General features: G+C 45.7%; 1 protein-coding gene across 1 annotated transcript in view; it reads left to right on the top strand.

Moving 5' to 3' along the window:
- The window catches only part of LOC144141792 (uncharacterized), an 87,593-nt gene extending 63,098 nt beyond the window's left edge, over nt 1-24,495 (top strand). Inside the window, exons 3-6 of the mRNA XM_077673285.1 lie at nt 5,886-6,025; nt 6,098-6,162; nt 16,130-16,210; nt 24,272-24,495. Of these exons, the coding sequence (XP_077529411.1) occupies nt 5,886-6,025; nt 6,098-6,162; nt 16,130-16,210; nt 24,272-24,420 (435 nt within the window). The 3' untranslated portion in view covers nt 24,421-24,495. The remainder of the gene's footprint in view (nt 1-5,885; nt 6,026-6,097; nt 6,163-16,129; nt 16,211-24,271) is intronic.
- Nucleotides 24,496-27,294: the final 2,799 nt, after the last annotated feature.

Raw genomic sequence — 27,294 nt, forward strand, 5'->3', positions numbered from 1 at the left:
CAAGCGGTGGTGCGAGTCATTGCGCCGCTACCCTGTGCATGTGCGCGTGCAGTTTGTTGCAGTGCGGGGAAGCTTTTTTGCTTTGCGCGAAAGCTACGGTCCTTTCATTTGGTTGTTGGGTTTAACGCGCCGACACAACGCAGGCAGGGAGGCGCGCCGTACTGGAGGGCTCCGGATTAATTTTGACTACCTGTTTATCTTTAACGTGCGCCAAAATCTCGTACACATGGGCGTTTTTGCTTTTCGCATCCATCCGTAAAGCGGCCTCCGCGGCCGGGAATCGAACCCGCGACATCGTGCTCAGAAAGCCACGCTCCTGAAACAAGCTACGTTACGCGGAAGCATGTCCGTCGCGACGACGTTTGGAGGGGACTATTTATGCTTGCGGCATTTGAAAAATGGGGAACAACCAGGCATTATTAAGGACGTGTTAAAGCGTGACTGTGCATAGATACGGCACCTCAGACGCAACGTGCGCTGCATATCACGGGACCGGGAAAGTTTGTTTGGGCTTCTGTAAGTTGTTCGGGCCCTGTGCAAAACCCTGAAAGCAACAACACAATGGCCGTTTGGGAGCAAAACTTCCACCCTCTTGGTGTTTTTGTCAGTCGACAACGGGGACTGAACTAAGCGCGGTTCTCTTTCCGTGAACTCCATCCGGTATTTGTGCTCTATATCGTTCGCCATGCAGGAAAACTAGTTAGCTCTTTCTCTTGGCGCTCTCTTTTCAAGAACAAACCAGCTCATCTGCTTGCCGGTTGCCCACCACGCTCCCACTGCATGGCGGAGACGACAGAGATTTGAATGGCACGCCTTCACAAATGTAGCACGGGCCATGAATCCTGTATAGGTAAGGTAGCGCTGATCTGTTCAAGAGCTCTGCACCTTGGTTGTTTAGAGGAAGGTATTACTCAATATGAGACGCGCGGTTAAGACAAGCGGGGTGGTTCATCAATGGAGGAACCTCAAATGTGCAAGTGTTTGGAAGGGCAGCCGCGGTAGATGTGACCTCCTCCTCTGGCGTTGCAGCACAGCGGACGACAATCAGGCCTTGGCCATATGTGTGCCTTCTCTAGTGTTACGTTTCGCGCGGCATTTCGTAGTGTGGTCGGAAGGGGGTGGCGGTAGTGTGCTGATTCCTGCCTACGAAATGCAGCAGGGTCCTAACGGGGACAACCAGGCGTGTGAGCCAGCGCCTCACACTGCCTTGGTGTTTTCAGTAGGGTAGATATCATTTGAGCTTGTTGAACGTCTTCTGGAATAACCTCTGTGAATAAAGCGACTTAGGCTAGCGGCGTTGTCCAGAACAGTTTCCGCAGTTCTTTACGCACATCGTCGCCGATCATTCCACGCAATGTATCCGTTGCACCAACAACTTCGTCACAAGATTCGCAGTAAAGAGCAATTTTGCCGGTCGTACGGTTTTCAGTAGGTACCCGGGGTCTTTTCGATTGCGGCGGTACCTAAGAGGAATTATTGAACGCTTTTTTCTGGGCATCAAAAACCCCAGCTTCTTCATTTCCCTGTAGTCGGCAGCACGGCAACAATTTTTTTACTTAAAACCTTTTTGTAGTAGTATTTAGTGCGCATTTGGGGCAACAGTTCTGGTTGTTCATTTTTCCCGCCGGTAATAAAAGTTTTGAGAATTCATATTTAGGTTGCTTACAGGTTATCAGTCAGATCTCGTAGTCCTTGAGCTAGTGCCGGCCACATAAAAACACAGGCCGAAGAGTTTTCTCATCGTCCCACCTTTTGAAAACTTTTATGGGCTCCAGTGTCTCAAAGACGTGTTCAGGGTCCTCGCCAGGTTATCGCCTTAACGCTTGTGCTTCATGGAGGTAATGAAGCAGGGTGGAAGTGGATTTTTGCCCAATGGTGTTTATTGGCGGTATTTGTTTTTGCACGAGACAACCCAACGAATCGCTTCGGCAGTTGGTAGCCTGATTAGGCATGCTCACTGCTTCCAGAGTGCCTTGAAAGCATCAAGCACGACGTATGCCTAAAGAGAATATAAATATTGTCTTAAATTGCACCTCAACCAGTTTTCACGTAGGCAAAGACAACAGAGTCTTCTTCAGGGAGTAAAGTTTAGAAGAACTGCGAGTTGGACTTGTTGGTACAGGTTCATAATGGGAAACAGCGCAAAAAGAAAACTTGGACAAGAAAGACGACGGGACGAAGCGCTTCGTCCCGTTGTCTTTCTTGTCCGAGTTTTGTTTTTGCGCTGTTTACTATTATAAATAAAGTTTATTGCGGAGAACCTGTACCAAGAACCTGCACAAAGAAACCATGCACAAGCATTTTAAGCAGTCACCGAAGTGACTTGGAGTGACGAACATCGTCGAAATAAATGCCGGAAAGCTTTTTTATTCTAGGAATTATCGCCAATGCTCTTTAAGGAACACATATATTTGTATCTACAAAATACATGAATAAACAAGAAAGGCCTGGCAAAGTGACCGAACGGAAGCACCCTTAACCTATCAAAACAAGGTTTACTGTACACCGAATAAAGAATGACTAAAACGTGATTTGCTCAGAACACAAGATTAGAATGCCAGTCACCGAACGGTTGAGGTCCCAATGCATGTAAAACTCAAGAGTCATGGTTGGGGAACAAAGGAACAGCAATAAATTGCAGCAATAAATATACTCGTCTGTAGCATTGGATGCGTACCTTACAAGCCAGCTACAAGCACAAGATAGTTGACAGCGGATTTTTTGGGCGCATACAGTTTTCGGACATGCTCGAGTATTGTGGGTCTACAGAGCACCAGGAAACACCTCATACATTCAATGTATTACGAAGCTCAAAAGTTCCGGCATGCTAGGACGGCCTGTCTGATTTTGCGGACTATACGAGCGTCAGCCGGACCGGCTCACAAGCATACTGAGGTGTTGTGGCGCCGTCTTGCTTGTTTTTTTCCTCCTATAGCGTTTATACGGTGCCGGCCTTGCAAGATTCTTGTTGAATGGTGACTCGGTCAACGTTCACGGGGTAGAGTAGTGTAGCATGTGTCTGGCACTGACCAGCTCATCAACAACCTTCGCACTGCAGGCGCTGAAATTTCCTCCACGGTCAGGCTCTCAGAGTTCCCGGACGTGGCCTAAGATTGAAACTGTGCGCTCGGCTTACGAATGAAGAACTCATTGGAAAAGTGTTTGCGGAGTTCAAGATTGACGGTGACGACAAGTCATGTGCAGCAGCACGACCGTGGCAAGCTGAGCTAATGCAAGTGGTCGCAACTCTTTCGTCGGCTTTCGGCGGCACAACTCTCGCTTAAATTCAGGTGGACCTGCTCGCACGGAAGCGAAGCATGGTTCCGGAGCGCATTCCTTACTTTTTCCTCCTACACACGCAATGGGTAGTAAAAAATTGAGCTTTTGGGGGTCCATTTGCTTTTCCGGACAGCCTGGTTTTCGGGACATTTTCACGTTCCCGCAATGTTTCGAAGAATTGACCGTCGACTGTTTGTAACTCTGTTTTTTTTTTTCAAAAGACTCAATAGGCTCAAGATTTCTGCAAAAAAAACACAGTAATATCAAAGACAAATGGCCAAGATGTGTATGCATCAAAGCTAGCAATATGGATGTTAAGCATCTCGAAAGCTCAATAAACAGGAAACAAGATGTTAAACAAAAAGGTTAACTAGCCCATCCTCCCGCCGCAGAAAAGGAGAAAAAGCTTTTACGACGCTTTTGCTGACTACCCGAAAACTAAATGAACATTTCAAACATACCGTGAAAGGCTTGTATCCAGAGGCGATAGCAATGTAATACCTGAAAACACGAGGAAGCCTTATAACAAACCGGTACTACGTCCTACAACAAAAATGGCCGCGTATGCGCTCCTTCAGTTGCAAATGTCTACAAAAATCTACTGTCTTTGTCGACATTTACAAAGTAAATGCCTGCCTTTGCTTTCGCGCTCACCTCGCATGCTTTTCATACCACTGCGTTCTTACCAAGGTAAACCCACTAATGTTTTGCTCAAGTAAATTTAAATTTACCGCGTTCCACTACTACGGGCCAGGGTTCTCGATGCCAGCGCTGCAGTACGGCGGAGACGAACGTCGAACGAGGCGCCCTACTTCAACGTTTATAGAACCACGTTGCGCTACTCTACGTGCGCTCAAAGCACAACTTGAAACCTATACTGGAACCCTTCGTTGCTGCTGCCGTGCGATTTCTCAAAAGCCACCAGGAACGCAGGCAGCAGTGGGCGAGGGTTTACTACAGTAGGTGTAGTATATCATTTGCTATCGCTAAAACCAAGGCTCCATGAGGTGTTTCATAGACACCGCGAATATCACTTATGTATTGATGTTCTCCCATACCTTCACGTAATGTCTTTTTCTTGTTCAACAATGTTTACAAATATGAGCATTGACACCAGACATTGACGTTCCTATTAGTCTATGAGTATATAAGACAATTGCGCAGAGTTTGTTCGACTTTGGCAGAGTGGCTGAATCGAGTCACAGACAGACAGACAGACAACCAGACAGACAGACAGACAGACTGACTGACAGACAGACAGACAGACAGACAGACAGACAGACAGACCAAAATTTCTGGTTTGAAGTATCGCAAGAAAGACTATGGTTTTTTAAATAAGGGCAGCTGCCATTAAGGCCAAATTATTGGTTTAGCTCTGCCCCTCCCCGCCGCCACATAGGTTCTCAAGAAGCGGCACTGCGGCTTTGATACCGCGCTTCTTCCTGAGGGACGCTCATCTGTCTCCCCATCTCCCTTTTTTTAGAAGACGCGGCTGTTGCAGCCCACATGGCCGGCCGAACTTGCTCTGAGAGTTCTGTATGACAGGCAGGCACAGATCTTTTTGTGCGCCGGCTTTCACCACTCTCCCAAAGTGAACCAAGCTAGAACGCCATAGAACCTAGTACAACCGTCTTCGCGAACACGGCGTATGTAGCTGAGCTTTTCTTCGCTTGGCACTTGAAAATCACCCGCACGTGAACAGTCGAGGAGAAGAGTACGAGATAGATCATGCCACAAGCAATGGAAAAAGTGTTCTCGGCGGTCCAGCAGTGCTGGCGTGCGTGATGATGTCATTATTCCGCCAGACCTTCCGGCGAACGCTGGCAGGCCCGTCATCAAATTAAATACCATCGCATTTATTTCCAAGTACGGGTTACAGAGACCTTAAGCCTAGTAGCTAACCTTAGCTAAACAAACGATATTTGTAAGAGTTTATACAATGATTTCGAATATCTAATAGATAGGGTGAACGCTCCATCCAGTGTTTCGATTAAAGCTTTGACGCCAACATATAGTAGAATGACGTAGCTAAAGACGGTGGAAAAATTCTAATTTAAAAGACCTGGTGGGAGCGGAAGAAATCCTCTACTAAGTGCAAGCCAAACTAAAACTCTCGAAAGTAAAGCTGCCCGCAAGAACTTTGGTTAATACTCCTGGGTGTCGTGGTTGGCAACGCAAACTGACCACTAATGCCGGGCATGTTTTTTGTATAAAGGAAAATATTCGAAGGCTCTAATGACAGCTTTACAGAGTACACGACGCATCTCCTTTGTTTTACAGCTACCAACTGCCGGCCAGAATTCCACACTTCACAATTAAGCAGTATATTCTGCTAACTAGGGTAAAAACGTATTTCTACAAAATGCATCTCTCATAAACATTCGGGCTCTTTGGGGTTAATGATCACGTAGCTTTGTGTATACTATTTTTGGATGGCTAATGCTTTACATTAAATAACGTTTCGCTTTAAAACATGGTTGTAACTTCGCAGCGCCAACGACACGATTTACGAAATGTGCAGGCTAGCATTTATAATATTTCAAACGTGTATACCGGCTCAATTGTAATTGTCCTTTAAATAATCTCCTTAATGCACTTTTTTTCAGTTTTATTCAAGAGCACCGTACGTGTGGACGTATCTAGGGGGTCCTGGAGACGAAGGAATTCGCTGCAAAGCAGATAGACTGACAGTAGCTTACAAAAATAAATTTGAATTTAGGAGAAGAGAAACAAAGGGTGCATGGAGGTAAGCATTGGTTTTTAAACAGGCTTTTAAAGCCCTAGATTACGGTTTTTTACAGGTGCGCTATCGTTTCAGTTGCACACAGCAGTTCACCGCAAAACTACGTAGACGCCGATCGCAGATGTTGATTTATATACGAGGTAAGAATAATTTTTTGCTTTCACGTATTTGTGTCTCATTCGAAATCTTTAGTGTAGGCCTTTATAATTCCGGTTTATTCAAGTTCCAACAAATATCTGTTCGTTCATACATCACAATTCAATCATCACAATTTTCAAAAAAGGTCGAATATAAACACACGCATCTCCGAAGGCGATGGAAAACGCCGAACATAAACAAAGGTTTTATAATAACGAGAAGCATTTTATGCAAGCTAGCAAAGAATGTGCTATCCAGAACCGTTTGCTCGGGTTCTCGGGCGATTATAGGGTTATATATGCAAGCGTGTAAACCATTAAAATAGTGGATGGCCAAAAAACTAATTTGAGCAGTTACTGTGGACAAAACTGCGAACTATTACGTCAGCAATAAATCGGCTAACCGATTTATTACTGGAACTCTACTGCAACTACTGAAACTCTACTACTGCAACTCTACTGGGGTCGCACGGAAAAAGTTAGCGGAATATGCCGAAACCTTACCTGACTCACCTATATTTCGCCTTTGCCACGAAAATATTCGGTCAACAGAAAGTGATATGTGTATGATTGCCGTGTTCATTAGGTTCGCTAAAGTGTATGTCAATACAACTCACTATCTACTAACAGCAAAACAGCGCTAGTGGTTGAGGCTACATTTGCCGGCGCACACCTCACGACACATACACAAAAGAATTTCTTTGATTCTGCCATTCATCCCTCTAAAGCAAGCATTTTGCCTCATTCAGGTGCGTCGCGGAGTGCACTTGAATCATCGTAACAGTTAACTGAGGGAAGCGGTGTGCGTTGTCCGTCACGCTCATTGTCGTATATTTTGGCTAATTTCCGAAGCAAAAATAATAGAAACAACATCTTGAGCAGCGTGTGTGAAGCGTGTGTGTGAAGCGGATATTTTCGCATTAAGAGAAACACGGCTAAACGCGCGGATATGTGATTCTGAGGGGTTTTCTACTTAGACATATTTCAATGGGTATAGTTGCGATCGCGACGAAATGCAAGGTGGTGGCACTTTGCAGGCAGTTTCAGAACGTTTACAGTAGTTGTGCATGAATATTCCCACCAGACGTGGTTCGGTTTGGTGTTATATTTCGAAAAATAATAGGAAACATATCTTTCGCGTTTCTTATTGTCCTGCGAATGCTGATGCATCATTTCGTGACGACTTGCATGACAATTAACGATAATAAAACACGATACTCGACTTCCGCTATAACATTGTTAGGCAACTTTAACTACCTGTCTATCGACCGGCTGAACCACATATGCATTCCGGCTGTACCACATATTCCTCCCCATTTCAGGCATTTTTGAAGTCTCGTAATGTTAAGGTTGACGGAAACCATAGCTAATCCTACAAGAGTACAAACACTTCTGCCAACGTTCTTGACCTAGTTTTAACGACCAATCCTGAACGTTTCAACGGCCTATCAGCTTTTCCATGTCATTCTCTATTGGATTTCTACTTGGACGCTAGTACTGTCAAGGCCCTCGCCAAATGTAAAATAATTTGATAACTTCAACCCTGAACTTTTCGCTTTTTTTAGATGAGAATTTGCCTTACTTTGAGACACATTCTGTCCAAGATAAATGGAAAGCGTTTTCTAATAAAACGACGGAACTCAGGCGCATGTGCATTCCGCCCAAGGCAATATCAGAAAACCCGAAATCACCAAGGTACAACGACTTCCTAAAGGAGCTTTCCCCCAAAACAAAAGATTGTTTCGTGCAGCCAAACAACATTCGTCTGAGTACCAATGGAATGCTTTCCAAAGGGATGCTTATGCGTACATTCAGGCAATCCGCAATGCATACACAATTTTTTATGAACATGTTTCCGTCAATGCCCGCACTAAACCCTAAGCAGTTTTGGATAATTGTTAATAATAGACACAAACGAAGTTTCCTGGACTGATGCTGAAGCGACGGCTGTTTCGCGCAACGATTGTGCCACTTTACTTATTAACGTATTTGTAAACATCTCTTCTGTGGCTCATTGTAGGTTCCGAGCTGTTTTATGAACTGGCTTCCCTGTTATATCACCCATTACAATTATCCTGCCGGCATAGTTAAACAGTTAGATTCCTTGAAGGTGTCCTCTTCATGCGGTATTGACAGCATTAGTGTAAGATTTTTCAATGAAACAAAATGGCTTCATGAAGTTTCAAATAAAAATTATTTCATCAATTCCTAAATCCAGGTGGAAATCCAGGTGACAGGCAAACGGCGAAGGTGGTCCCTATTCAAGAATATGGAGCGAAGCATTCGCCTTTTAATAACCGGCCAATTTTTCTTACAAGGGTCCCGTGTACAATATTTTCAGATATAAGACTCCAATAACTTTTTTACACCGTGCCAACATAAACTCAGTCAAGAATTATTTTTACGTAATCCAACTGATATATTTAGTACATTCTTTAGTATATTCCTTGCACATGTTGACCGACCGTCGATCTCAAGCCGACTGCATGTTTTTACACTTCACCAAAGCTTTTGATAAAATAGTTGTTCACCTTTAGATAATAAAACTTTCAAGTATAAACATTGATTTGCCTTTGTAAACGTGGGTTGAACAACTCCTAAACCATCGATCTCAATGTCTATCGTTAAATGGTGTCGTTGTCCCTTGCCCCACTAACGTCAGGTGTGCCACAAGGCTCGGTCCTAAGACCTATACTCTTTTAACATAGAACAGTAATAACTCCCCATGAAGTGCATCCTCTTTCGTGCATATATTCGCAGACGATTGCGTTGTCTACCGTAAAATGTTTGATAGTGCTAGCATCTCCCAGTTACCGGCTGATCTTAACAATATCGCTGAATGGTGTGCCACGTGGAAGATGAACCTTAGCGTAAATATATGTAACGTAATACGCTGGTCGCGTACCAATTCTACCCCAGCTGATTACCTTCTTAACAATATCAGTGTGAAGTCAGTAGCCAGCGATAAATTCATCGGTGTATATATCGCTTCCGATCTCAATTAGCAATGACACATTAAATACATAATAACAACGCCAATCGCTCACTCGGCTACTTAGGATTGAACGTTCCTAAAAGCCCTCTTGCTACCAAATTAATTCTGTACAAGTCCTTGGTTTACTCAAAACTCGAACATGCATAATGTCTGGAACCACATATTTGGAAAGTGACAAATTCTCTTCACTTAGTATAAAAATTATTCTGCACGGTTCATTTTGTCGAACTATCATCCCACTAGTACCATAACGTAAATACAAACGTTGCCTTTCCCTCCCTTGGTTATGCGCAGCGAAATTTCTCTGCTATGCCTATTTCGTAAAATTTACCATCCCCAAATATTCCGCCATCAGTTTGTCTGTCGCGACTTCTACATTTTGTTCCGCCGAGTACAATGCTAGTAAGTCTCTCTTACCACGTGTTATCACGATTCATTTTTTCATTCAATCATACCACACACGGCTGATGAGTGGAATTGCCTCCCCGCAGATTTGGTGTCAATTGTTGGTATCGAATTCTTTCATGCAAAAATCAGCGATTTTATTCTTCAGCAAGATCTGTCCTTTGTACTTATGACGCTTGTGCGCTGTATTATTTGCTATTCACTAGTACTTGTAATTGAACTTTTGGCACCTTTGCCGTCTCTTTTCTGTATTTATTTATTCACTGCAATTCCTACAGTGCCTACGTTTTTTTGGCGCTAAGATGCAACCGCAGTGTCAACATAGTTTTTTATTTCGAATGCACTAGGCCTTCTACTCATATCTTTTTTTTCCACACCCCTCTGCAATGTTACTGCGATTGAGGGCGAAATAGATGAAATGAAAAAAAAATCAAATACCAGTTATGCTGCGCCAACGTTTACTTCTACGCAATATTTTTCTCAATAGGTTTGCCCGAAGCAGGGTTAGGCACGTTTGTAGAAAGAAACAGGACCGGAACCTTGGTAGAGACAAGCAGGTTTCCCGGGGACTTTGTAAATTTAAACATCTGCAACGCCGGAGTATACGAACATCCGACGGCATTTCCATTGCACGAGGCCAGGGAGTGATATCTCATATTTAGAACTGCGACATGCTGGATGTAGAGGTGGTTGTGTTGAATTTTTTCGCCCCCCCCCCCAGGTGCCATTTTCTGTAGAAGCGGCCAATAAAAAGCAATCGCCGACACACGCGAACACGCGTACGCTCAATCTCCCGCACGGCCGCCAACCACCCCAAACAGACACACACGCACATTCACACGCAGATGTAAACACACACATACACATACACACACACACACACACGCACATGGCAAAACGCGTATACACACACAGCCACACACACACGCACACGGCCACAGGGTGCACACGCACAGACAAACGCATGCACGTACACGCACTCAAACACGCCCATGCACGCACGCACGCGCGCTTACACGCGCACGCACACGCGCGCACGTGCACACACACACACACACGCATGCATGCATGCATACACGCACACGCGTGCACGCGCACGCGCACGCGCCAGCACACACGCACGCGTACGCGCCAGCACACACACACACACACACACACACTCACAAACACACACACACACACACACACGCATTTACTCACTCACAAAAACGCAGACGCACGCAAGCAAGCAAGCACGCACGCACGAAAACAGAAGATGTAACTTTTGGGAACACCTGAGGGTGCATTGAAAGGTAATGAAACGCATACGCGTCAACGCCTCGCTTTATAAACGTCGTACCCTTCAATGAAGCATTGCGCAAAGTTTCTCATGGGAGTACGCAGGATAATGGTGCACGACACACTTTATGTAAGCAGCTCAAAGCCAAATTGAAGGAAACATAATACGGGGTTTTGCGTCGAGATTCAAACCCGATAGCTGGAAAGCGGGAGTCCGGTGGGCACCTTTCGCTCAAAGACGATATTAGGCTTTATTTACGTAAACGTGGACATACGCCTAGTGGCTCTTACATAGAAACGTATGTTGGAGAAAGTCTTGCGGCCTACAGCAGTTTCTACAGCACTGTAATTTGATAAGCAGGAGCGCATGTGCAGTGTAGTAGGATACTTGAAGGGTTTACCTGGGTGAAAAAATTTGGAAGAGGGCCGAAATAAACTCGGAAACACAAAGTCATATACCGGAGATAGCAATGAGGGAACTCACTCGACCCGTGGGAGGGTACCAGGAGTAAGATGGACATAGCAGTCACTAAAACATCAAATAAAGTTGAGGCCTACATTGAATACGGAGGCCTGACAATAACAAGTGGTGAAGCCTCTCATACATAATCACAGCAAGAGGACAAACCAGTGCAATTATAAATATCCAACCAGTGAACACAGCAAACGAAAACACAGTCTGGCTTGTCACCGCTGCGATGGAATCTGCAGCGTTTACCTAAACGATCAATAAATGTAAAGCCTGCCATAGAACGGCGCTTCAGACAAAAATGCAAGAAAACCAAAAAACCCGATTTTACAAATTGGTAAAATTCCCCCGGCATGTCAGGCAGCGGGCTGCCGCATCCCAAAATTAGTTATTCACGTAAGACATGGCAACTTCAGTGAGGGAAGGTCCACGAACCGCGCATGCGTAAATGTTTAACGCGTGTCGCGTCCAGAAGTAAAGCCTATATGCGCCCTGCCAGTTGTAAAGAAACAACTGCAGTGAACGTGAAACAAAGAGCAGCGTAATTTTACACTTGAGTCGGATGCTCAAAGACAGTCATTTGCTCCAATGGACGTATTTTTTTAGCTCTGGTCTCCCAAAGGCAAGCAAACTAGCAAGCAATCAAGCAAGCAAGCAAGAAAACAAAGAACAAATACAGCAAATTCGGCATTACACAAACAAACGCCGACTCACAAATGCCTTGCGCTATGCAGCGCCTTGTGTGGCAGCTTCAGATAACAAAATAAAAGCACACAAACGAACATATGGCTCAAGAAGACAACTTTAGTTCATTTTCGAAACTGTGTGTATCAGAGTGGATGCTTCACTGCTCCTAATATTACGCCCACTGGAGCGGCGTTTTCACAATGAAATTCTACGGGCGAATAACAGCGACGATATGTGCTTGAGGCCTTGCAAGGATATTTTCGTTCCTAAGGTAGGCACGTACAACCATAATACCCCAAATATTTTTGTGACTTTTTTGCTAGCAGCTGGAGTAGGGGCCAAGGTACTTGCACCCAAAGTGCGAGTTTTCAAAAAGACATAGCATACATTCAGCTGCATGTAGATTGTGAAATAAACTATAGGAAAGTGTATTTTGTCGATTCACTTTGTTTGCATGGAAGAAAAAATGGTGAAGCCTAGACATATTTATATCACCTAGGAATATATTTTTATCGCCGAATATGCACATAAGAAATTCTAAAGCTTACTACAGTTCCAGAGTACTGATCATGTACTGGGAATGTTGCTCCATATGCAATATCATAAATCCGCCGAATTTTGCTCTTTAGTGTTGAAAACTGATATTTCACTGGGTGGAGGTTGTTCTGGAAAGACCAGTGGTAAGAGCAATTGCAGTCCCGATAGAAAAATTTATTTAATGCGACGCTGTTAGGCCAAGCCTATGCATTTCAGCGTGAACTAAAACACGCTGTGGTGTAGAAGCAAGATTACCGGAATGTAGTAAGCAGGAGCCGTTTTACGGGAGGCGTTTGTGTGCTTGTAGGTTTGTTTGGATTGAAGCGACAAGCGTTTCATAAAGCAACGCGTCAGTGGTGAATATTTTTTTTTGATGAACTAGCGTATTTAAGGGCATCTAATGCCAAAAGAAAGATCCAGCGGAGGGAGTTTCTAACGCTTTCGGTCGAGTTTACGCCAGGAATCAAGATAAAACTCGTTGCGCATAAACTCACTGACTTTTTTTTCGTTTGGATTGTCTGTTGTCTAAGGCGGATAGTAGCAGCAGAAACACACGAGCTAGTTCTACAGGTCTACGACTATAAATATAGAGGGACAAAAATGGCCACCATTTAAGACATGCTTACTGACTGCCAAACACTTGTTGCAAGGTATGCCTGTTCTTTGTGTCCATCATCTTAAACGGGTAGCAAATATTGTTTGCAGCACAGTATGTACACCTATGTGATATTCTTTTTAGAAATCCTGTCGGTTTATCGAACGTTTCACCATGGTGGTATGTATTGTAGTTTTTTGTCACACGACCAAAGCTCCCAAGCATGTTCTTCAGAATGACTTGTCTCAAGGAATTTTTCTGTTCTCCTGCACTTAAAACAATATGTCAAAATTTGTTTTACCTATCGCTTATAAAAAACGACCAACAGTAAGCGTAGCACCCAGGAAACATACAGTAGAAAAGGAGTAAGCAGTAAGCCGCTAACTCTATACACATTTTATAACAATCCACCGATGTACACAAGAATATTAACCCACACTTAAGCTCCAATCAAAGTTTCGCGTGTTTCTTCAGGTAGCAAAAAGTTCCCCGGAGTGCTCTGCCATTTAAAACACTCGTCTAAGACCAAATACACAAAATAACATTGGTACAAAGAGCGCAATAGTTACACCTGCGGGAAGATATCCTAGTTCTGCACGCTGATGGCAAGCAACGCTTTTTAAGTGCGAATGCACTTCTTAAGCGACCCTGAATCACGCGTCCACCGCCGTCCGTCCGTCCGAACCACATACCCACTTAGGGCGATTGGCCAAGAAGAGTTTTAAGTGTGAAAGCGACCCCACCACATACCCACTTAGGGCGATTGGCCAAGAAGAGTTCCTTCGCATCACCCGTGCATTCGCACTTCCCCATGCTCCCCTTCGGGGAAATGCGGGTGAATTTTTTTAGATGCAAAGCATCTCTTAGTATACCCTCCATAGTTCGGCGTCCGCACCTCTCCTCCTCTCCACAAACGCTGGGATAACGCGCTCCCTCTCCCCTCTTTCTCTACACACCACCTGTGAGCTAGCGCGCGCTGCTCCTCCTCTTACCTCTGCACACCAGCTGTACAATCACGCGCATGCGCACTGCTCCTCCTCTACACTCCCTCTTCTCTGCAAATAAACGACTCCCGCTCCGCTCAGTTGCTTCTTCGGTACTGCGCCGTCTGATGACTGTAAATGGACGCCAACGATTCCGTCAGCGAACTGGCTGGCACGCCTTCAACTAGCGCCAGCCAGAACACTGTCAGAACCACGAGCATCTCCGAAGACAAGGCTGCACGGAGGAGAGCTCGTGACGCCGAACGTAAACGGCAGCGTTCAGCCGCGCATTCCTCGCTTAGAGAACGAGAAGCCGCTTTGAAACGCCAGCGGCGAGTACCTGATACAGATGGCGTTCGGCAACGTGTCAACGCTTCAAAACGCCAGCGTCGAACAGCGGATTCCTCTTTTGGAGAACGAGAGCCCGCAAAACATTCCCCACTTCCCGATAAATAAAGAAGACATTTATTACGCTACTACACGTGTCTTTACTCTAACAACCAATTAACACGCTACTACTCCACGGCTTTGCATCCCCTCAGGTTTCCCACGTGGGAAGATGGTGTAATTTGTTTTTTCAATATACAGAACCAGCTATTTATTTTGGTTTTGCCCCAAAAAAGCCCGTTATTACTGTGAAGATTTTATGATACGATTGACTACAGCGAGACGTTACTTTACCCTACCGCCTATGCGCAGTAATATGGCAATTACTCAAAGAGGCGGAATCGCAAATGCCGCTTGTGGCAGCTGCATCTTAACTATAATAGCGAAGTATTTCTTTCTTTGAAACAGAGCATGAAATGGATTTAGGAACAAAAATTATGGTAACTACGTGTGCTGTCACTTTATTTAGCTGTTGGATTTCTCGGGAGAACTGGAGGTACACTGTAGACTGAACATTCCTTGCTTTCAGTGTAGATGCGTTTAAGCAATTGTTTCTCATAGCTAAATAATAACAGACAGAAATACGTTGATCGTTCTACAAACAAAAGAGTCTAACCCAGATACATGCCAAGATAATATAAGTGTCTGCAAGCCTACATGACAAAGGTATATGTTTGAAGCGAAAAGTACCTCTGTGTTTCTGTTTTAAATTGCATAGTCGAAGGACTTACGATGATGACATGCTTCTCTTTCTTCATGTGAACATCCAGTTTTATTGGCTATGGTATTTCAGGCTCTCGGTAATGCAATCACAAATCTAGCCGCTGTTCGTCATAAGAAGCAGGTTCACTCATAAGGTGTTGCATTTTGCTTTGTTTTGTGCACGGAAAAGTGAATGCTCTTCTCAGTGAGTTAGATAAAACACAAACATACTTAAAACATACAAGTGAGAAATCCCTAAGATGGCCATCTGCAGCGATCGACATGTACCTAAGGAGTATAACAAACCTGAATTACGGGTTATTTCAATCAAAAGGCAAAATGTCATATTTTAGCTTGCACAATCCGTCCTAACGGCCTTGCAAGAATCTCGATGCTTCAGAGTTTACTCAACAACTATCCAGACTCCTTTGAAAAAATCTGTTTCTCTTCTCGTTTATAACAAATATGAACGAAGAATATCGAGTAATATCAGCAATATAAACTGCTTTCTTGCAGAAGTGCGGAACATTGAATTTTATTTTCGTAGTAAGACAGTGGCCTTTTCTCAATATAAAATGCGGGAGTTGCATTTTATTGAATGCTGCTAAATGGCTGACCAGCACAAACTGACAGCGTTCTTTTCTGCGGCGTATACGTGGTAGAGTTTAAAAAAAAAGCATGACATTGTTATGGGAAAGTTGTACTTCGAGAAGTTCCGCGTGGACGGCTATCTGTGAGTGGTTCGTCCATAAATGTCGCCCTAAATAATCCTGTGTGTGTTGTTTTATGTATTATGCCACGATTGCTTGTTGTCGGCCAACGTTGTACAGCCAGTCGTTGCACCCTTTAGTGTAGATAAAAAAACTTAATTTTGTATTAGCCATAGTACTTTTCTTCATTTACTACCCAACTTTTTCTTATTTGTACCCCAGATATGCTCTACGCCGAAGAGGAGATGGTATATATAAACGAGGACCGAGACTGTGGAGTATTTTTTACCGATTATTTTAATGGTAAGCGGTTCCGATTGAACCGAAAGTTGTGTTTTCTGGATATCGCCTTTTTTGTGTAGACGTTAAACATGGGGCCAAATGCAATCCTGTGAGTTTCCGCACGAGTATTGCGTAAAAATGTTGATTTAGGAGCACGTACATAGTAAAATAAAGCTGAAATTTCTGCAATGACCCAACATGAGCCATTGCGTGCCGCTACTGTACCAAGGCTACATTTGTAGAAATTCTGTTTTTCCTCCAAAGACACAGGCTGCCGCTAAAAAAAAACTGCGTACCGAAGACAAGAAGTTTAAGACATATGCCTGTTGAAGTTGTCTGCGATCAAAACTAGACTGCCTTTTGTTTGATGGTATCTACGTTCCCATTAAGCATTCCATTTGCGAGCCGGATGACGATAATACGCAAGCACAAGTAGTCATTCTTGAATAAAACGTTTATGTTTCTCATCTTTTCAGTTTACGCAAAGGTGTATGTTATCGGGCTTTATTTTTACAAGACTAACATGCCGACCTTTCATAAAATTCGTAATATTTAAATTGTCCTAAATAGTTGCGACATAATTCATAAGCTTGCACGGGATAAAACATTTGGGGCAATCAAAGCGTTTATGTAGTTTAGCATGAAGCCGAAATTTTTAAAGAAGTAAACAGTTCTCGCCACCGCGAAAACCACCTGTCATTTTTTTCTCGCATGTCTGATTTCTGCGTAGAGAAAATTATCAGACACGAGCAGGCGTTTTTGACGCAGTGTTAGATGGCTGGAGTAATTTTCTTCCGTAAATGTTTGCATTAAAAATATATGGAATCATAACTATGCCGAATGTATAAAAACCAATGTTGCGGTCCTCTTCTCTGTAACGTGTCTTGTTGCCGAATTGGTTAAATCACTCGATTGTTTTGATGCAGAACGGTTCATTGTATATGAAGCGCGGTAATGAGAATAAGTGACACTTCGAATGTATTCTGCTAATTACGCATTGCATATTTATTTTGTTATTTGTTTGTGTACATGTAGTCTTTTTTCAGTCGGTTCAACTTTGCACTTTAACGCATTGGAGATCACGGAAATGGCCGCAATGCATATGAAAAAATAACCCTTACCTGACCCACACAACCGACGAATGCCTCGGCCTCAGTTTTCTCAGGGTGCTCATGCTAGCCTTACCTATTCTCTTTATTATTCGGTGTAGCCTCTCCCCTGCCCCGCAGATCGACGTTTTCGCCTTACAATTGTTCTTGTTTCGAATGTTCACACCTCTATTCCCGCCAGATTAGGGGCAGAAATGGTTTGTTCCGGTTACCTCTATTACTGTCAATATAAGAAAAATGATGATGTCAAAGCTTTTAAATTTACAGCTGTACAGTAGCATTATTTAGAAAAAACCCGGAGAAGCCCTGAAACATCAATGTCCTGCAAGGAGCCTCGGGTTTCACCAATTAGAACAACACAGAGAATCCAACACAACTCTTCCAAGCCTATACCTAAAAAGTATCAACCCTGCTTGAAGAAGAACCCGGAATATAATTGTAAAATAATGCGAACACTTCCACGCGTTTAGAAATTTTAAAAAGTTGCGAGTATATAAAAACAAAGCGCTAAGGGTTCTAACCAACTCCAAGAAGAGCGCACAATTTTTATTATTGATATCAGGCAGAAAAGGATAGTAGCCGATTGATTAAAACTATGGCAGTTCTATTGTAAAACGCAAAGTGACTAGTTCATTCTCCAAGACCGGAAGTACTGTAGTCTTTCTAGGTTCTCGATCAACATCATTCGCAACATCGAGTAAATGGAGCTTTCAATAGCTCCCCGGCACCACCTTAGTATAACCGGTATTACCCAATTGCAACAGTACAAAAAAAGGGCCAACCGGCAAAGAGAATTTTGTCCACCCGAAGGTGGAGAGAAATTAACGAGAAAAGCTGTCTTGCGACCCACCGCCAGGGGGACGAGCCCGGGAGGACCTTCCTTGTCCCCCCTAGGAAAAAGCCGGTTAGGGTGGGTTGCTGGGAACGGGAACTTGGACATCGGGATGGGTTATGGGAAGAAGGGTGGGACTGGGGGGAGCAATTTTGCTCCAATCCTTTTGTCTGACTCTCTTCTAAGACTGATTGCTCAGCGAGGGCATCAGACAGTGCCAATTGCCAAATATGCGGTGCCTGCCACGCGTTACCGCTCACCCATATGGTCCGATTACTGGACCCCAACCGTCGGAGACAGGAAGTACCCTATTTGGTGGCGACGGACGGGCCCCCTCCCGACCCCCAGCTGAGCGGCCGATGCATTCTAACGTCCTTGACTGACGGCCCCGCACCAGGTACTCACGGATCACCAGTGAAGCTTTCCACTATACACGGGTACTTGCAACACCTGCTTTTCACGGTCTCCGGACACCGGAAGTTTGTATGCGAACGTTAACTGAAATCCACGTTCGCCAGGCTCCCACGGGAGCGGTTATGAAAGCCATGTACTTATGTCCTCCTCTGTGCCTACTCTTTCGCTCAATGGAACAAGAGTCTTTTGGCATTGCCGCGGGGTCAGCGGCTCGGCAGAGGAGATCGGTCCGGGCCTACTAGCCGTTACTAAGCCAGAAGAGTTTCCCCGGTCGGTGTACTAACATCACCTTTCCCCGTTTTCCCCGTGCGGGACACCAAGTAGCTCATGAAAGTACGTCCCAGTGGCATTTGGGTGACGAGGTTCGCAAGCGCCTCAGCTAGAGAAGATCAGTCTATAGGCCCCTCGTAGCAAGGTTACATGGGGGCGCGACCCGCCCTTGGCCCCATACGGACTGTACAACATCTAGCCCCATTGACGTTCGGTTACAGGGGTCTGTCACTCCCCCCGACATATTGCGATCAGGTCGCTGGCCCCGCCAAAGCTTGCGGTTACAAGGGTCGCCAGTCTCCCGGCCCGTAATGGTTTCCCGAATTTAATCGGTATTCCCAATACAAACGACTGTACGATGACCAGCACTTGCTACTTTTGCAACTTGACTTGCCGGCCTCCTCTCACGCTGGATTACAGGGGTGCGTTACTTCCCCCGGCCAAAGAAAGTCATAGTTAATCGATCTCGACACGTCTTCCTGCTTCAACCGCATTGCCAAGTGCCGGGCTGACACCCGACCGCCCGACCTCCGCGTAGGACCTGATTCCAGTTGACCAAGAACCTCCGCTGTGGCGGCCGTTTTGCACGCTCCCTGGGCAGGGATTGTGAGGCCTCCCCGATTCCTCGAGGAGGCCCCGTGGAATTATCTTACTTCCTCGCCCTGGCCCCTATGACATTAGGTTACAAGGGTTTGTCACAACCCCCGGCCTGCAGACCAGTTCGCAAGTTCAACAGAACGAGCCCCAAGTTATGGTTACAGGGGTGTGCACGCCCCCGGCTTGGTAGTGGTCTACCCATTGCTTCAGCAATGGTACACCAACACTACGTGCGAACTGTACCGCTTGAGCACAGTGCTTACGTCACAACATTGACCCGCTGGCTTCCTCTCACGCTGGATTACAGGTGCGTTACCACCCCCAGCCTTTGGCCTTCTCCCACACTGGATTACAGGGGCTCGCTACTTCCCCTAGCCAAGAGAGTCATAGTTGCTCCACAAATACCATCATTCGGGATACAAGGGATCCTCTGAAGAACTCCCAGTGGCTCTGCACTCTCGCCCCCAAGACTAAAGGTTACAAGGGCTCATCAAGTTCCCTCGGTCAGCAGACCAGTTTGCATTAAAGGCCCCTTCCATGCTCCGGTTACAGAGGCTCGCTACACCCCCGGCCTCATTGTGTGTACCCATACTTCAGCATGGCACGATAAAACGAACTGTACCGCATGTACCCCTATGACTTGGGTTACAAGGGCTTGTCACCTCCCTCGGCGAGCAGATCGGTTCATGTTTACAGGCCCCTTCCTAACTGCGGTTACAGGGGCTCGCCACTCCCCCGGCCTTATAGTAGCGCTCACATTGCCTTAGCAACCGTGCGCCACTATAACACAAACTGTACCGCTTGGTGCAGTTGCACTTCGCAACATTGACCCCCCGGCTTCCACCACACTGGATTACAGGAGCGCGTTACCGCCCCCGGCCAAAGAGAGTCATAGTTAATCCACAGAAATTTGCGACCGCAAATTTTGATCGAATTACCATTCCAAGCGCCAACCTCGGTAGCCACCCAGGCTGTCCGGGCCTGCGTCCGCATCACGCATCGGTGCTCTTGGAAGGCACTTGCCCTCAGAGTGCCTTGGAGTTGCTCAAGCTCCCATGGGCGTCGAATACCCAATACAGTGGGCCTGGCACACCACTGACTCCTGCCATTGCGACGGACCAAAGCAGGACAGCCGAAACCGACCGACACAACCCAGTCCGCCGGCAGGGGGGGCTACGTGCAGGCCGGCAGTAAGATTTCACAGCGGGAAGGGTTTTGATATATTTCAGCATGGCCGCAGTTTGTTTACCATATTGTTGTAAGAAAGTACGGAGCTTATTTATGTTAGCCATCCGAGCGCGCCGGTCTGGCTGCATGTCAGCACGTACCTCTTTTAGAATCTCCGTGATATCGTTCGTATTAGTCGGTTAGTGCAATGTGGGGTACGCTTCACGCTACGGATGCGGCTTTTCCTTTGTTTGGGCATCGAGGGAAGTGAATTACTCATGCCCAACATTTCTGGTGAAATCTTGGACGTAGAGGCGGCTGATAAGAATCTTCTGATATTCGGATGTGGCTGAAATATAGCAGGCTGCTTAGAAGGGCACGGTGTGAGACTCCAGGTTGGAGGCCTCCAGTTAACCCTTGAGCTGCGCGTTCCCCTCGCGGAGCTGGTAGAGTCCAGTGCGGCGGAAGGAAGTTAGGACGTTACACTCTGTAAAATGAGGTCGCTTGTTTGGAAACGTGAAGTGAATGCTCGACTGTAACGGCATCAGGTGAGGACACGGCGTGTACGGCGTTGGCACTCGGGGTGCCCTTTCAGCGCTCACGATGATGCCAGAACACGCCATCTTGCACTTTCGAATTGGTGCGAAGGAAGGAGGCAGTGCGGGCCAGACACGCGGATTCCACTGCTAGATGACCACCGTGCTTAATAGCCACGCAGTAAAGTGTTAGCTAGCAGGGTTGAGCTTTGGTATGTTCGCGCCCATATTTGCGATACACAAGGTAATGCGGCCAGTACTTCGCCATGGGTATGATGTCGGGGCACGCGGAGCAAACAATTTGCTTGGGCTAAGGCCACACCTGAACTTTAGCCTTGTATTGTTGACAACGTGTGGGGTCGTAGGAGAGGCGAAGGTTAGAACAGCTAGATTGGTTTTGCCTATTCGTTGTGCCGCCAGCACTTCGACTTGCTCGCAGCGAATTGTAAATGTCAGAAAGGCGTAATGCGGATTTATCGCCAATACCAAAACCTCCGGGAATTCCAACGATCAATTTCCATTGATGATTTTTGTAATCTATGGGAAAAGCTTTGTAAATAACAAGGCATTTCAAAACTATGTAGCACAATCTGGAGCCTGTCCAGCAAGAGCCCGCGAAAACCATCGTTGGTCATTTCCCTCTCTCGGACACATGCAAGAGGACGTTGAACATCGCCTTTTTACGACGTTTTTCCCTCACGCCTCTATTTTACACCACACTCCGCAGCCGACCATCATGGTTCCGGACATGGATACCAATCTCGACGCCCAATTTACTATGCGGAATTTCAGGCAGCTCTTTAACATCGCCACCGTGATTCTGCCCCTGTCCTTGTTGTAACATGACAGCACCCGCGCAAGTTTCATGAGTCCACTTTACTAAGTCTATGATGAACTTTAATGAGTCTAAGAAAAATACTCACTGCGCCTCGGGTGACGTTCCCGATGACCTCAATAATAACATAGTTCTCCCAATGACCAAGCCAATGACCTTTGTGCTTAGTAACCTTAGGACAAGTTCACTTACCCCGACCATCTGGGAACCTATAATTGCAGAATCAACAAACGCGTTCAGTATTACTTGAAATACGCGCGTCCGTCGTGCCACTCATCACACACCGCATTCCCTTCTCACTGAAGCAAACATGACAGCCTTTGGCTGCTCCGACGAGTTCTCGATAGCACATCATGGGCTAGCAGTTCGGATTACGTCCTCACTACTAACGTGCGAAGATATATGACAATGTTAGACAAACGGCGATACTCGAAGAGCTCGCTGTGGCCTTCCGAAGGCGATGGCCAAAATTATGTCCGCAATGTCGATAAAAATGAAGCAATTTTTTTCACAGCACGAATTCAGGTTGGAGCACAAGAACCCTTTGTCTGGATAGCGGTGTTCCGTAGTTTTTTTTTGTCTTTGAACCCTGTTCTCCTCACGTTGGCCAAGGCACATGTCACCCGCAACCTCAAAAAGGACACTTCGGCGCGTTTGTCTATCTACACTGAATACCTCATAGTGGATTAAAGCCTGTGTATGAATCCAGTGATGACATGGTTATCGAATTGCCGACGGCAGCAAAAAGCCTCTCAACCACACTGCCAACTCTCGGCCTTGATCTGACACCCGAAAAGACCGAATTTCGGGTGCCAGATCCGAATTTCGAGTGCCAGATTTGGATGCCAGATTTTGGGTGCCAGAATCATACTACCTACACCAGTGAAACACAGGCGACACGCCAGCCTCAAAATGCGGCCATATTCGTCTGCTAGGTGTTCCCCTTGCTAGCCACAACAGGGCTCGGCAATGAGTAACGCAGCTTCGCAAAAACCAGAAAACAAAGTTGCGTCTAATCTCTGGCATTTCTAACATTTTTGGCGGCGCTAACAAATCGGCGTGTCTCACACTCTCAAGGCAGTATTGGTCGGCCGTACTACGAATGGCTCCCCGCTTAACACCTCTCTCCGAAACACAAAAAGCCCTTAGCTGTTTTTTAGCGGACCACGCTTCGTACGATCACTGCTTTTCAAAGGCATGTTTTTCTTGACACTCTTAAGCGGGCTGTTTCTGTCTCTTAATAGGAAAGCTACTCGCTGAAGCCGTACAAAAACACGTTTCGGCGGTCCCCAACAATGCAAGAGACTGCGCTTTGTTTCTGGGATGCACGCACACTTCCTGTACGTCCGTCCGCTCCACCTCCCCCATACCCGTTGGGCACGCCCGCCAGTTTGTTTCTTCAAAACAACCCTGAATATCCCGTTCGCGTCCTACGCCTCGTGAAAAGGCACTTCAAGGCCTCCTCTAAGCGAGGTTTTCGGGTGACGTGAATATAGTTAAAGATACCAACCTCTCCCCTTGCCGCCACCAGTAGCCGCCACCAGTTGCTGCGAAATACCCTGGCATGGGTTCCTGAGTTCGACCGGACCTGCACTGCTCCTTCGCACATCAATCTTCAAACTCGTCCCCCCTCGATAGATTACAGACAAGCACCCTTAGTGGGATAGATGTTTTTTTTTTCGTTAGCCTATCTACTCCCACTGCAGCAGAGAGGCCGCTCCCTTAGAACTCCAATTACCCCGGTCCTGGGCCAACGTCCACCAATTTACCCTCGCATACCACTTGAACTCATCTGCCCATCTAACTTTCAGCCACCCTCTTCCTTGCTTGCCTTTTCTAGGGAACCACTGCCTTAACATGAATGACCAACAGTCATGTTGCTTTCGGATTACACCCACTGCCCACGCATTTCTTCTTCCTAATTTCAACTAATGAGTTTTTACCACGCGTTTGTTCTCTTTCCACTCCGGGTAAGAGAATGGTAAAAGTAACATAAAGACAAATGGTAACTTTAAGAGACTTGAAGAGAGCGGAGTGGTTCAGGGATGGATAAATATGCGTTCAGTATTACAAGGCTGCGCCCACCATCGATTCGCATTCTCACAAACTATTACCAGGCCCTTGAAGAGCTGCATAACCACTTCACTGATCACCAAACTGTGCTCGGATTCTGACATATGACCACCATTCTGGCACGTCATGAAACCATTATCTGTTTTGTATAAGTGCCGCGTCACACAGACCCGTATGGCAGCAACTAGGCTGCACATGATGTAGCACGGCTTTGTATTTTTGGCGCTGATTATGGCGCTTTATTCGCAGACACGCAAGAAGGTCTCTGCGAGATTCGAGTCCTGGGGGATCTGCGAGCTCTTGACCCAACCGAGGATTGCTATGAAGCTTTTATACGCAAGTGCCCAGAGAAGCCTTACGTAAAAGTTTACAACAAGTCCTGTACAATTTTCCAATAACAAATGGTCTCGTTGTCTCTTTACGAGACTATACAGTTGAAATTTTATTCGTATAAAAACTTTGCAAACTCTCGATTGCGTCTCACTTGATCCCACCATTTTTGCAGCTCATAAATGTATTGTGAGAAAGTAAAAGAAAACTGAAAATGCTGTGTACATCAGTATAGGAAGTGTTGCATTTCTGAGAGAGTATTATAAGTGTTACATTGGTAGGTTGCAAAAAATTTTACACTTATCATAATGTCATACGCACGAATGACATTTACTTTGAATGTCGCAGAACATCTAAAAACAGAGCAGTTTACATTAAAACGTGTTTTTCCTGGCCCCGAGTCTTGAGAAATCTGTATTTATGCAAATACTCGGCACAGGAAATGTTTAAAAAGATATTAATGTGTCTGTTACGCACTGAAAATATTAAAGACACTGTGATTTTATTAATATAGTGGTCCGTAATTTATCCAAACCATAGGGGAGGAGTTTAAGATACAAAGTATGTAATTATTTTACCGCCGGATGTGACATTACAAACTAACAAGCGCGAAAAAAAGTAAATGAGCTAGGCTGTGCGTAGAGAGAAGAATTTCAGTTACAGTTTCTACAATGACCCATTTGTCAGCCATGGGAGGTAAACCAGAACGTTCAACTATGAAGTTTGTGACATCGGTTTATTGTTTCTCAATTACTTTCATCAATAAAAATAACCGCTGGATATATTTTTAATACTGCTTGCTTAAGAATACCAATATGTGGAGTTGTTTTTAAATAAATACCGCTGCATTTCTTGGAATTTTTTTATTCTGCAGGCTCTATGAGTGATTCGGCTAGAACCTCCAAAATATACTGTAAAGTGGCTATAGATAGAATGCGACTAGCTGGGCTCCACGCGCGCGCAGAAAGTCGAAGCTGGACACGGAATAACCGAACTTCTTGCGGGAAACTTGCCTACACACGGGAGATAAATATCAGCGGTGGTGCTCGGTTTTGCTCGTGCCAATCATGCCCTCGCGCACGCGGGGCTCAAGAGTGTGCCGAGAAGATCTATCCGGGTTTTGCGTGTTTTACAAGGCGCTCGAGTGCAGAAGCTCTCGACAGACTGTCCTTGTTTATACGCAGATTGAAGGCACTCAAACTGCCGCCGATCGCAGCCGGTGGACTCGGGCGGTTCTAACACGTGCGCTCTCACGCAGACGATTCTGCCAGTTTTCTCCCGATTGTGAGTGAGTGAAGGCACGCTTCGGCTCATCCCGACAGAACAATTCATGGGAGGAGTTCGTGTTCCCACTGAGAGTTCGCAAGGTCAAGCGATAGTTCGCAGCACCGCGCTATGCTGGATTTTTGGTTCTATACTAGAAGTCAGTTGAATGTTCTTCGGAAAGGGCACCACAGGGGCACCCTTGGAGGCGCTTAGCACCGGGTAAAACGAGATCCTGAAAAAAGAACAAGGAGTACAGAAAGCGGTTCTTGAATACGCCGTGGTACTGATGCTTTGAAGGGCCTCTTTCGGGCACTGCAGCTGAGCGCACAGCGTCTGACGATGTTCCTGCTAATGAGACGTCATACGTGGTGTGTAGAGGTTATGAATGGCAGGGCTTTCAGGATTGCGATTACAGGCGTGCTGAAAGCCAGGATTCTGGATGGCAAGAAAGCAAGCCCCCACTAGTGCTAGAAACAACAATAAAGTGTGGCCCGGGCAAAACATGTGCGCAGTGTCTCAGTACCTTTCTAAGGAAAACTGAACTGGCCACCAATAAGAACATGTCACACGCAATAGGAAGAGCACCGCATTCAGAAACATGATACCGCGGCATTATTGCGACCTTACGGCGATGAAGACAAAGCACTGCTGAAACCATCAGAATTCACGTGTACGAATGTGCTTCTTTGTTTTACCGTAACCAGATGGGATTACAAGCTCAAGGTCCAACGGACCCATCTCCTGTTATTATTTTAGATCTGCTTGAACGAGTTGATCGGTGGATAATTGGTAATAGAAACTCATCCGGAACTCGTAAAATAATAGAAATCTTTCACCTCAAGGAATACTGGGCATATGCACTCTTTTTCGGTAGAACTCTAGTCCTGTTTTCTATCAGATAACGTTTAGCTTACGTAGCGTTTTGAGTGTTCATACCCATGTACATCTTCCTGGCCTAAAGCTATACCAGACGTTTTAGCTTGTGTCCCAGTGCAGTAAAAATGCTTCGAGTAGTATGTGCTTTGCTCGGCGACGCTTGCGCATTTTAGTTTAGAAAGCGGCGCACCAAGCTTCGTAAATGTGTGGCGGGCCGCCCATTTCACTTTCCCCCAAGGTTTCTCTGCACCTATCGAGGGCGGCGGCACAGCTCGCCATTGTCTGACTGCCAGCAAAATTACGCATCCGAAACGCTGCGTCACGAGTGTTTTTGCTGTCCTCTGTGCTGTACAATTACTTGATGTCCCGGCACATGCTGTCCATCCTCATCTTGTTGGCTTTGTTGAAGCATACACTTCGGTGTTCGGCGCCACCGAAGTTTATTGAAGCAAGGACATGGGTTCGAAAATTCTGCTTTTTGTCATATTTAACTCTAAACGGCAGCTACTTGCAAGATGCAGAAACAAAAATACGTTGAAAATTTCCATTGAGAAGCTGAGTGGAGGCCGACGGGAAACAGGAACACTTGGAAGTTGTTTTGCTTCCCGAGGCTGACAGGTAAGCACCGGTTTTTGAAGATTGTATCCATCTTACCGTCGAATGTGGCTCAGTGTGCTGGATATAATTAATTATTAGATGCGAAGAGGCGAACTGTTGACGAAGCCGTCATGTAAATGGGAGCTAAAGTTTCCATCCGTTGATCTACAAATAATCTATCACTGCAAGAGGTGGGCAAAAAG

The sequence above is a fragment of the Haemaphysalis longicornis genome, unplaced genomic scaffold, assembly GCF_048455015.1.
Source record: "Haemaphysalis longicornis isolate Haplotype H1 unplaced genomic scaffold, Haemaphysalis longicornis Haplotype H1 scaffold_6, whole genome shotgun sequence".
NCBI classification, from domain to species: domain Eukaryota; kingdom Metazoa; phylum Arthropoda; class Arachnida; order Ixodida; family Ixodidae; genus Haemaphysalis; species Haemaphysalis longicornis.